We start from the raw sequence: 12,764 nt of genomic DNA on the forward strand, positions 1-12,764 counted from the left end.
TAAAGAACAGATATCTCTCTCATTTAAATCTACCAGCTATGTTGGAGTTGCATCAGATTTTGTCCTGCCAACGATATATGCTATGATCTATCTCTAAGAACAACAATCATTTGGCCATGAATGTAACCCATTAGTTGAATTAATCACATTATAGAAAAAAGTGTTGGGTCCAAGATGACTCAAGCACTGGCTGCTATGGACATAAAGTGAGGACTAGAGTTTCCAAGATTTTGGGACTGCAGAATGCTGGCTTTATCAAACAGACAGAATAATCTGTCCTCTAAGGCAAGAGAGAGAGCAGTATGGGAAAATAGCTGAGTACTGCTATGGGAAGCAAAGTTTATTCCACCATTCATTGATAATTTAAACCTACAGAAAATCATGGTGGTTTATCCCACAGTACACACAGTATACTAAAATATATTTTATTTTCTATCTAACGGCCATCTAAGATATTTACCTGTTTTTCCTGCACCTTCTCGTTGTGGCAGTTTCTCACTCACTGAACCTGTAATTACAGAAAGAAATTAACCAGAAAACTATTATTTTCATTTTTAAAACCTTTTATAAGAAGCACAGTTTAACTGTAATGATTCATCTTTGTTTATTGTAGAAAAAAAAAAAATATCAGGAAATTTCTTCCTTTGCAAACCAAGGATTTTAGCTTTGCCTGACTTCTGCATTTGTGTACCATCAATTTATAGTCAGGTGCTACTTCTTGGCTACCACAGGACCTGAGAAAGAGATAACATTAAACACTACAGAAACAGAAGTGCAAGAACGTGTTTGTGTGCAGCACACTCAAAGCATCCCTTCCCCACCAACCTAGGAAGGCCAGGTCCTCCATGAAGTGCATCTCTCCAGTACTACTCCATTGAGGTTCCTTGTGAGGGACAACAGCCTTCCTACACAGTCTTGCTTATGTACCTCAGCGGTTCTGTGGGGCTTCTTCAGATTGAAAGGTGCCCCTTTCTGCTTTAAAAACCTCATGCAAGGCCCTCCAGAAATATTATGCTGGTATAGAAATGTGTGGAATGGAAATGAGGAAGCCTTACAAGCCTGAACCTGCTTTGGTTCCTCAAACCTGGGGCCCTTGGGAAAGGAGGCAGCAGTGGTGGGAAAGGAGTAATCAAGTCTGCAGGAAATGGGTTTTAACAGCTTACTGTACCAGCATGAATGCCAGTCTTGATTTAAAGTCATCAAGAAATGGAGAGTCCACTTGTTTTCTTTGTAGTTTTTACAAGAGATATTTGGCCTTAGCTTTTACAGTAGAAATAATGCCTTATTTCTCATTTATATCTGATTATCACAACGGTTTGTATGATTGTAATTCCTAGTCACTTCCTGTCATCATATCCATCATATCCATGTCTCATGAATTTTATTGCATCACATTTGAATTACCAGAAATTCAATATATTTTGTAATGCATTGGCATTAATTCAGACAGGAAAAAAATGCCATTATCATCAAAGGAAGTATATCCAAGAGTGTTTGGGATAACTTGCTCTAAGTGTACTGCAATACTCATCCCTATTACTCACCATGAAGAGGAGGCAGATACTTGCCTTAATGCTATCTGAAGCCTGAAGGTCTGAGCCTTTGGGTGCTTGACTTGAATCTCCTGACAGGCAGCTTGAATTTGAGCAAGATGTTTCGGTTTTAGAAAGTACTGTGTATAAAATTACATTTTTTTCTAATTGCACTAAAGACCAGTGATCTATTCTTTTCTCAGATTTCATCCAGTTGCAATTAACTCTGTGGTTTCTCAATTTAATTTTTATGTACAGGAGTATAATTATAAAATCTGTTGTAAATACTGATAGTTTATATCTCATTCTCATACACACTAAAGTGATTTACAACAATTTGTGAGTACAAATGAAGTCTTGGCATGGGTGGGGTACATGTGATGAACCTCTACCAATAGCCCCTTTGCACAACAGTAAAGAGTAAAGCTCCACTTTGAGAACAGTGTTCTGTCTCTATGTAAATTCAACATCAGATTTGATTTTTTTTTTTTTTCTGTTTTACTTGTATTTACTCTAAATTTTGAAGGAAAGATGATGGAGGAAGATAGTGGCATTCACAAATGTTAACTTTATCATAGTGAAATTAGTTTCATTATGAAATTAAAACATTAGGAAAATTAGGTTCTGTGGGCAAACAATTTTTGTAGTCTTAGGAAACTAACAGCAATATTCACAGAACTTCCTAAAAAGGGAAATCTTCACCTTTCACATTTTTTTCACTTAGAATTTTCAATTTATATGTCAAAAACTTTGTTTGTTCTAAGTTGGAGGTGGAAAGGTTGTTGAGCTTATATCAATATTTTTCTACCATTTTCTGAATATATTTGAGCTTAAAGTACTGTGAGGTGATAGGAATTGCATTTGAAAATTTCTAGGAAATTATGTCTTCAATACTCACAACAAATGTTCACATTTTCAGCCAGGCAAGAAATAGAACTAGCAACATCTAACTTTTGTAAAAGGGAATACAGTCAGGTTCCAAGTTTTCAGTGCATTGTAAACAAACAAAACACCATAAAAACACATTTCAGGAAGGGGAGAGGGAAAGGAGGCATATTAGACTTAACATTATTTTATCAAGATGAAGTTAGTACCATTCTGGCTTGTGTATGATCACCCCCTCCATTCACTCAACAATTGATCCACTAATGATCGTGATGATCCTTTTCTTAAAGAAATTGCTTCCTCAGCTTATTGCAAAACCCACAATTCAGCCCAATTTCAGTCACACAATTTCTGAGGCACAATAAATCTTCCATGGAATGTAATGAGAGTTTTGTGGTTTATGATTTTAGCATATACATTTCATAGAGTTCTGATCATATGTGACTGGGCTTTAAATCACATATAATCAGAAAAAGAGAAAGTGAATGATTACTTATTTAGCTTATATAATGATGTCTCATCTCCTGCTAACAAATACTTGATATATTATCACTTAATGCAAATAGCAGGAAACAGGAAAGTAAATTTATCATGCTGCTCTACATTTTACATATCTGTACATCTAGCTGTGTACGTATAGAAAAAATACTACATATGGGGACAAAGAACTAGATAACTTGAGGATGGATAATTTTCTCAACTAACAAGAACAATGCAGTACAAACTAAAAAGTTAATTGCCTTCCCCAATATATTAATTTTCATCATATTATCTGATGATAATATTATACAGATAGGAAGAGTCCTGAATTTTTAAAGGTACTTGATTTGGGCCTTAAAAGAATATAATGGCATTTTAAATATGAGGTAGCAAAACTACCTCACAGAACAATAAAACATGTGGTCATACTTCTGCAATCTTACTGGCAGAAGCGCAAAAGAGTTAATATGGCATAAAAACCCCACAGTAGGAAAACACTGTGTTTTCCAATGACAATTTAACACCTGCTTCTCAATTTCTGCACCATTTCCCAGGACTCTGTGTGTATGGAATTTCTGCAGTTCCCTGCAGTGCTGATAACAGACACAGGGAGTTGTAAAAATGTCTTTTTTTTTTTTATGTCTGGTGTTCTTTAGTGAAAGGATTGGAGGACATTCATCATTTTTAAGGAGCTTTCTTTTTAATGCTCTCATGGGAATGTGTTTGATTTACTCTCCTTCTCACCACTGTTCCTGCAGCAGTGGAGATTATTTCCATGGAGTGGAATGGCATTTTGAGATTTATCATGTGTTTTTTAGCAGAACCAAGTGTTGGTGTGGGAATAACTGGACAGGATGGAAGAGGAGCCTCTTTCAGGTAAAGATGTAGTAGCTAAAGTGAAGGTTTTACATGAATCAGTTGGAGAGTCCTGACTTTTTAATGCTGCTTATAGCCTTCATGCTTCCATACATTTTGTCTCTAGCATAAAAGACATCTTTGATAAGAGCAACTGGAACAGTAGAATGAGAACAAAATTTCAAACAGCTATTGTAGATACTTAAAAAAATATGTATGTGATACTTTTCTATCCCAGGACCTAAGATAACTTTTATGCAGCTAACCAATATTAACAGTTAAATAAAATTAGACATTACTTTTTAAAATTGTTATCCAATATCGCAATCATGGATAGTAAATGGAACTGGAAACTGCCTGTCCTAAATTTTATTCTGTATTTCCTCTATTAAAATCCACGTTTTTCCAGGCTGTCATGCTCTTCTTTCCTATATCTAGATATTCACCAAAGCCAAAGGTGGTTCTACTTGGAGAAATGAAATGCAAGATATTATCCCATAATTTAAGAACTGCACAATTGTTCATATTCATATTCAAACCAAATCTGACATTACTGCATAACTAACCTGGAATTGAAAAAAAGCACTGAACATTTTCATTAAAAAGAGATTTTTTCACACGCTGTACAGAATCACATTTTCTGTGAGAAAATCTTTCCAAATGAATGTTCACAATTGATTCTACCTGTTGTCTTGATTGTCTGTGTACATCCTACTCTAAAGAGAAAAGATCAAAAAGTGATCCTGAGAGAAAAAAGGTTTGATATATTCAAACTGAGAAATATGTATAAATGTCTTTGAAATAGTTATAGCATTATGCCTGCAGAATACACAGAAGTGAAAATACATAAATGTGATGCTGTCAGGATACTACTGCTACGAGATCTGCCTGTGGCATCAAGGAACAAGACAGTGCCTGCAAAGAGGCAAGTAACCACACAATCAGACTGAGTAGGGACTACAGTGTTGGAAGTAATGGCATCCCTGAAACACTAGTTAAGCTAGTTAAGACAGTAGTACATCTACTCAGCTTCAGTATACCCACTAATATTTTGACCATAATTTTTGTGCATGGTGGAACTAAAGAGTAAATATAAAAGGGGATCAAAAGTGATCTGGAAAACATCAACAGTCCTTCTGGGAAAAAAAAAAAAATGTTATCCTAAACAGATGGCAATTTTGAACATATTCTGGGAAATGAAAGAGGGATGCAGGTGTGCTTGAGGCTTTCAGTCTACAATGTAAGAGCAAATGTTTGCCTTATTATACCACATAACTTTCTGGAATAATCTGTAGCTGCCTTCTCTGCTGAGTGAGATGGTTTCTCCAGACTCTTCATGACAGAGCTCTTAGCCACCACTACTGAAAAATCCCCTAGCTTCTCAAATCTATTTCTGAACTCTGCTGTAGCTGGACTTCTTTCCTGAGAGACAAAGGAGAAGTGGTCAGCAATGAAACATAAGAGCAGCGATACAAGCAGGGTAGGAAATCTGCAAAGACAGTCCCAAAGGATCTAAGAACACCTGGAAAATTACCCATGATTTTTCATGGAGCAGAATAAGACTACATACTCACCTGGACCCTGGAACAGTCTATTGACCTCAGAGCTACTAGACTGAAGCTGAATGTTACTATGACCTTCTCCTTAACATTTCTGGAAAACTAACTTCCCTTCTCCAAAATAAACTGAATCAATCTGGCAGTTTATTTGCTAGGCACATGAAGACATTTCAGAGAAACTGGGGTTCGATTCCTGTAGATGTAGGATAACTCTCACATCAATCTATTAACAAAACTGGAACTACATTGCAGCTTCTCCTTGATATTACAAAAAAAAAAAAAAAAAAAAAAAAAAAGTGAATATACAGTAACTAAATCAGCAAAATTTTGAGCCAACAATAATGCCACTTGTTGTGATACAGCATAAGTATAGCCCTTTTTCACTGATGTTAGTGAAAGAAGATGAAAGGAAGCTACAAAGCTTTATGACACACAATGATATTGTAGAAGAAGCCCAGAGAAGCTGTGAATGCCCCATCCCTGGAGGTGTTCAAGGCCAGGTTGGATGGGGCCCTGGGCAACCTGGTCTTGAGGATGGCATCCCTGTCTATGATAGAGGAGGTGGAACTAGATGATCTTTAAGGTGCTTTCCAAAACAAACCATTCTATGATTCTATGAAGCAACGAGAGCACACTTTCAGAGAAGCCCTAGCTAAGGACATTCAAAACCACCACAATCAATAGTACATTGGAACACATAAATACTATCCTAACCTATGTCTTATGAAGATATATTCAAGCTATGAACAATAATTATATTAAAACAAATGCATGCATTAATGTATTTTAAACCTTTTGAATATTTATGTTAATTTTCATAATTCACTGTCATGCCAGAGAGACTTCTCAGACTGGATCAAACAGATTAGTCAGAAAATTATTCTTTCTGGCTGAAGTTCACCTACAGGCAACATGCATGGAAGATTCTGCAAACCACTTAAACAAGACAGACCTTAAAAATGAATTAACTTTTTAAAATCTTTGTTGAAACTTTCATAGTGGTATTTTCCCTCCATGTACTTTTTAAAAATTTCATTACTCTGTTCAAACAATGGGAGTAGATAAAGCCTGGTGAATTCCCTCAAAGATCTTAATCACTTCTTTCAGCTTTATCTATACTACAGTTAGCTTTTTTTTTTTAAAAAAAAAAGTTTTAAGTTATTCTTTCTACTCTCTGACAGAGAATGGTGCTGCAACACAAGCAGAAATGCAATACATACAGCTCAAGTATTTTTTAGAGCTATATCTGTCAAAAGGGTGCAATTATGCCAGCTTCAAGCAAGGTGAACAGCAATTCCAGCAACTGTCCATACACTGGCAATTCATCATCTTTGTTATCAACATAAATGAAATAAGGTCAAAAGTAAATTCCTGAAAAACAGGTAATTGTTCTGATGAAAGACAAGTGAGTTTGATTTGCCAATTAATTTCTACAGACAATTATTCCATTATGTTCTTAGTGCTTTGTTTCATTTTTATTTCATCTCTGGATTTGGCCAATCATGAGATTTGCTGTGGGAGTTCTTTCACTGGACTATGTTACAAGTCAGTGTCATTATTTTCGATTGGGAGTGGTTTTTTGTTTTGTTTTGTTTCTGTATGCCAAATACTTAAAAAATCAAAATGGCAAAGCCCTCTGGAATTTCTGAAACTCTGCAATGAGTTTACAAGCATGAAAGTTGCAATATAAAGAACTGCCTCTGCAAGTCTGTTGCATGGTTTCACAGAGTGAATCATAACTATCATACAAATAACCACTGCAGAAAAACATTTCAATAGCTAGAGAATAATACAAATAAAGTAGACTGATTATAGAATTACAGAAAGATTTAGGTTGGCAGTGGCCTTGGAAGAACTCAAGCAGAGCTAGCTTAAAAGCTAGACCAACTTTTGTGCAGTTGAATTTTGCTAATCCCCAAGGAAGAGTCCCTTGCTTCCACAAGCATCTGCTCCTGCGTTGAACATCTCTGGTGAAGATTTTTTTTCCTTAAGTCTACTCAGATGCCTCAACTAAACTCTAATATTCATAAGACAATGTCATAAGCCAGTCAGCTGAACAAATCTTACCTGGGCACCGGGGAGTTTTGTGGGCCACAGCAGTTCCACTGATAGGACGACCATTGGGAGTGACACACCAGCAGTATCCAGTGTAACTGTGGCACTGAACCTGTCAGAAATGACATGAACCACGTGCAGTCTGTCAGACATAAGTCTATCATCCTGCAGCATTCATGACATGAGTACTGTGTCCAGCAAACTATATTGGCAAAACCTAGAATGACAAACCATAATGGACCTTAATCTCCATCATACACATGATTTTTTAGCATTATGAAGAGCTTCTTTCAAGCAAAGTGAGGTAGGTCCTTCAGAATCTAATGGAAGAGAAAACTATTGAAATATCCAGTTGTTTATGTCCTGTTTCAGGAGAGTGAGGTGCAGGTGTTTTGAAAACCTCACAACAAAATTCCTCAAGGGACACACAAACTATTCATGAAGCAAGCAGTCTTGAGCTTTGTCCACACAGAGAACATATTGTTCCACCCACTGAAAGTGCAGGACAGAATGCTTCTGCCAGCATTATTCATATCCCAAGATGTCAAAAAGGAAACTCTTGGAATTCCTCTTAGAAATCAATTGCATTATATGCCCTGAGGGCCAATATCACTTCCCTCTTAAAACAAGAAGGATGGTCTTCTGCACAACTCCACAACTGAATTGCAGTACAGTGGCAGCAGAAGGCAACCTTGACCAGAATATATATCACAGGGTAATCACCTAGCTGTGCCCTTTCCAAATTCTATAATCTAACCTAATTAGCCTCACACCATATACTTGTGCAGAAATTCAGCTGAGGATAGGGAAGAATCCTGTGTGATTCATGCTATTAGCATTAATATATGGACTCTGGTTACAAGATTTCTGGTTTAGATCAGTAATAGATCAGAAATTCCAAATATTTTACCATCTGATGAGTATTCAGGGGGCTACAAGAATGACTCAGCTGCCTCAGCCTAGAAGAATAGGGAGTGTATCACATGCACAACAGTAATGTTTGGCTCTTTTGCTGGCCAACTCTGAAAAAAAAGAACAAGGACTCAGCTGACACAAAATATTATTTTTTTTCTATTTTTTAACATAATTGCTAGTACAAATTGCATTTCATTTTGAAATCAAATTTCATTTCATTATATTTGAAAGACACATATTTTAATTTTCCAGACACGCAAGATACTGAATTAAAAATTTTCAACCTGACTATATGTGCCATCATCATTGCATTCTGGAATAAACACTTGTTGAAATTCCTTTCGAGCTTGTTCTTGGGTGTACTTCCTTTCAGCCACACATCTGGAAACATCTAGAGAAAGGGAGAAGACAAGTCAGTTGGATGATGCAATGTAAAGAAAATATAAACAATAACCTAAGGTGGGAGAGGGAGAAAGGAAGAAGGCTTCCTTTGTAAATGTAAAGAGATCTGGAATTTGGGTATTTTGAAGCATAGTAACGCCCAACAGCTTTGGGCATTAGTAATGCCCAACACCTGTAAAGAGGTCCATGTAAAGAGATCTGGAATTATAATCAGGGAAAATTTAACATTAGTTGCATTATTTCTATGAAACAAAGAAAGAAAACCAGTGGAAGACAATAATTTAAGGGCAATATTGTCTTAATTCGCCTAACATAACAACATTTTTGACATAATTCATATTGTGCTAAAATTTAGTGCAACAGCTTATGATTTAGACTTGGCGCTAGTCAAGCCAGCCTACCACACAGGCCTTTTTTGTCCACTGTGTGGTTCATTGCACCATCTCCTTTATTACCCGGTACTGGTCTCCATCCAAGACAATGCAGTAAATTAGCCAGCTTTAATTCAGTAGTTTCTATTGCCTAAAATGCTATATTGTCTAATACAGATATTATATTTCAATTAGGCAACCAAAGGCTGAGAAAAGACACATAACATAAGCTTTTGTACCTTTTATTGTCTAAAGCCACTACAAATTTTAGCATGTTGCTGATGCAGAATCAGTACTTCAGCATCTGCTTGAGCTAGGCAATTTCAAGACAAATGAGAATACCAGACAAGCTTAAGGAAGTATTAATGATTTCAAGATGTGATTCAGAGATCATCTGAATTAGAATGATCTCAAGCATACAAACTGAGAAATTTGCTACTTCTGATCTCTGCTTTGTTTAAAGATTGTTTGACAGTAACTGGCCAGTTCCCTTCTAGGATGAAAACTGCCCAGCAATTACAAAGACATGGGCATTGTGTTAATTAGTGAATGTCTGTATAATTCTTATAAAGTTACAGGACAGGTTTTCTAGTGCATGCAAGTTGTAAATTGAACAGAATCTGAACGAGGCAAGAACATTTTCCATTCCCGATTAGACACCAGTGTATCTTGACATCATTAATCATCTAACAGTCCCCAAGAGTTACTCTGTCACATACAGGTGAAACAGCTAAGTTTCATTTCCCCTATGCACCTTGCCTCCCTATGCTAGCATCATCTAGCCATGCATGCACAGAGCCAGCACAGAAGCCTGGTGCAACTGCCTGGTCATCTCCACCAAGTTGTGGACAACTCACCTGGCAACTTTAACACACACACACACACAAAAAAAAAGAAAAAAAAGAAAAAAAAAAAAAAAAAAAAAAAAAAAACTCCTTTCAGGTCCCAGACAATCTGGTTGGAAAGTGTAGAATTATGGACAGAAACTAGTCCTCAGTATCTGTACCCTGAACACAGAACTGAGCCCCCTTAATTCTAATCTTCTTGTTGATTTCCTTTCTGGTCTTGGACTTGTGAGCATTACTTCTGTGGATTAGTTTATTCTTCTGTAAAGTAAGATGTTATTTATCTCTCAGGAGCATTATGAGAGTTATACTGTTCATGTTGGTGAAGTGCCCAAAGTACATGTTGTTTCACTCTGAAAAATTAAGTTTCAGTCTTAATTGATCTTAATCATATTATGCGGTTTCAGGAGAGAGAATCACAGTGATATGCCGTCACCTAAAACAGACAGAAATGTTCAACCATCTAGAAATGTGAGAAAAAATAATAAGGAAGTCAATTAATTTGTTCTCTGGTATTTCAACAACTTGTTTCATCAAGGGAAAAATTACACTCAATGTACTGTGCAGCTCAGGTAAAATCTGTTAATGCATGCACTGCCAAAGTTTGTGGTAGAAAAGAAAAGAAAAAAAAAGGAAAAAAAACATTTTAAGTAAGCTTTGGTGTCGTAAGCCTTATTCTGAGCATGGTTTGGTCATACAGTACCTAATAACATGTGGTTTTAATGTAGCTAGTATTTTAACTGAAAATAAATCACTTTGTTGGACCTCTGTCCTCGTTTTTCTAGAATGACATGTGGTTTAAATGTCTGAAAGGAAAAGTGATATAAATTCCATCACATAAGGTCTCTGCAATAGTACCATCAGGGTTGTAAATTATCTCCAGTATATGAATTATCCTAAAAACATGCCAAGGCAAAAGAGAAGTTCTCCAAAACTGTCCACCACTTGTTTCTAAGCAGCTCGATGTTCTGAAACCCTCCTATTTTTGGATGATCTAATATGCTTTAAAATCAACAATGACCACATTTAGGGGAATATAAAATTCAGGTTTGAAGTATTGTTTTGTGTTATATAACCATGGAAACATTTTAAAGCTGTTGGGCATTACTATGCTTCAAAATACCCAAAAATAAACCCAGGAGGAAGCTCTCTTATCAAGCTAAGCATCTGAAATTGTATCTAGCCAAAATATTATTCCAAATTCTGATTTTTTATTTCACCAAGGAATTACCATAGGAGAATAACTATGAGACATGGAGATGCAGTCCAAACCTGACAGGAGAAATGTAATAGGGTTGTCAAAATAAAAAGACATATAAATAGAATATTTATGAGAATATTAATGAACATTAGGTTATTAATTCAGAGGAGCTAAATTCATTTCAAATAAAATATTACTGAAGCCAGAAGAAGTTATGATAGTTTTTTTGATGATACATTTGCAAGATTATAGTATCTGATTATCTGATTTTCTGTCCTTGTTGCAATATTTTCTGATTTCAACCAAAATTTTCCAAAGGAAAGGAAAAATTCAAGACACTTAAGGGTTAGATATTTATATAAAATAACAGGTGAAAAAAGGACAAGAAAATAAATTTTGCTGTGACCAGAAGTAAAAATGAAACATGAGCTCACATTAAAGCATCAGACAAGACAGATGTTGGGAGATCTTGCAGATCCTAAAAGGCAAGAGTCAGTGAGACATTAGACCATAATCCATAGGGAAACTAAACTGCCACTTGGCCATTGCTCACACTCTTTCAGTAAAGCCAAATCCAGGACTCACTGTGCAAAGTCCTATGAGCGCATCCAGCCAATTCTTGCTGAAGATCCCCTCTGTGCCCCTCACACAAGTAATAATGAAAATAATGAAGATGACTCATAAGCATATCAAAGTAGTAGAATAGGCAGAAGTGGCTTGTTGGAAGGAGGCTTATAGGAATACTGACAGCTACGGGGATCCCAGCGCAGTCTCTCACATAGAGATTCAACTTGCCTCTTTATCTACAAGTGGAATAATTCAGAATGGGATGGACTCTGATCTGCTTTGAAATAAAGACCAAGAATGAAAGGTGAGGGGGTTACTTGGTACATCTGTGCTGATTAACCAGCCCACAACTTTGGTTTTGGTCATCACAGAACCTGGCCAAATCAGGCTGAACTCTTTCCAAGTAAATGACATCACACTGGTGACAAACAACCTGAGAGCAGAGGGGTCTCCAAGTCTGCAAGGTGTTGGAAGAACAACAAGCACTGGGCAATGCTGTGCACCACTGGAACAAGAAAGACTCATTTCATTGTTGTTATAATGGATTTCTACCTCTAAAAGAAAATAGAGAAAGAAAAATAAAACATTTTTCTCTTTAAATATGTTTTTGTTTAAACTTTTGGAATCGTCTAGTGGTAGAATCCCCCCTATTCTGTATTTATTTCCCTAGTGTAAGAATTAATATTGAAGCCAGCAGGCTCAAGCAGGAATGCAGTGAATGACATGGTGAAGAGACAGGTTCTAAGACCTGTGAAAAGCCTGTTGAAATGCGACATTATTTGCCTATATTCAGACAAGGGGAAAAACTAATTTTGCAGATATGTATGCCCAACTGTAATTCTGAATTATGTTCATGGCTAAGTTAATGAGACTTTATCCTCTTACCTCCAAGCAAATGGGTCTTTACATCTTAGAAGCTTGCTGGAAAAAAAATTCTCCTGGCATAGCAACTGAGCATGAAGATGCAGGAGGTTACTTTAAATTAGCTCACTTGGACATTATTAGCTGACAAACAGGGCTGACAGAAAGCTTTCATCTCAGAAGTGGCACCAGTATGCAGCTGCAGCATCCAAAACCAGATTCTGGTGTACATCAGT

At 36.4% G+C, this 12,764-nt stretch overlaps 1 protein-coding gene across 3 annotated transcripts in view; it reads right to left on the reverse strand.

Annotated features, from left to right (window-relative positions):
- The window catches only part of SMOC2 (SPARC related modular calcium binding 2), a 146,871-nt gene that overhangs the window by 79,148 nt on the left and 54,959 nt on the right, over positions 1–12,764 (reverse strand). For all 3 annotated transcript variants that reach the window (XM_084512787.1, XM_084512786.1, XM_084512788.1), the window contains exons 3-5: positions 8,566–8,672; positions 7,379–7,478; positions 461–508 (exon numbers count right to left, since the gene is read on the reverse strand). In XM_084512787.1, coding sequence (XP_084368913.1) covers positions 461–508; positions 7,379–7,478; positions 8,566–8,672 — 255 coding nt within the window. The remainder of the gene's footprint in view (positions 1–460; positions 509–7,378; positions 7,479–8,565; positions 8,673–12,764) is intronic.

This window comes from Aythya ferina (genome assembly GCF_964211825.1).
Source record: "Aythya ferina genome assembly, chromosome: 3".
NCBI classification, from domain to species: Eukaryota; Metazoa; Chordata; class Aves; order Anseriformes; family Anatidae; genus Aythya; species Aythya ferina.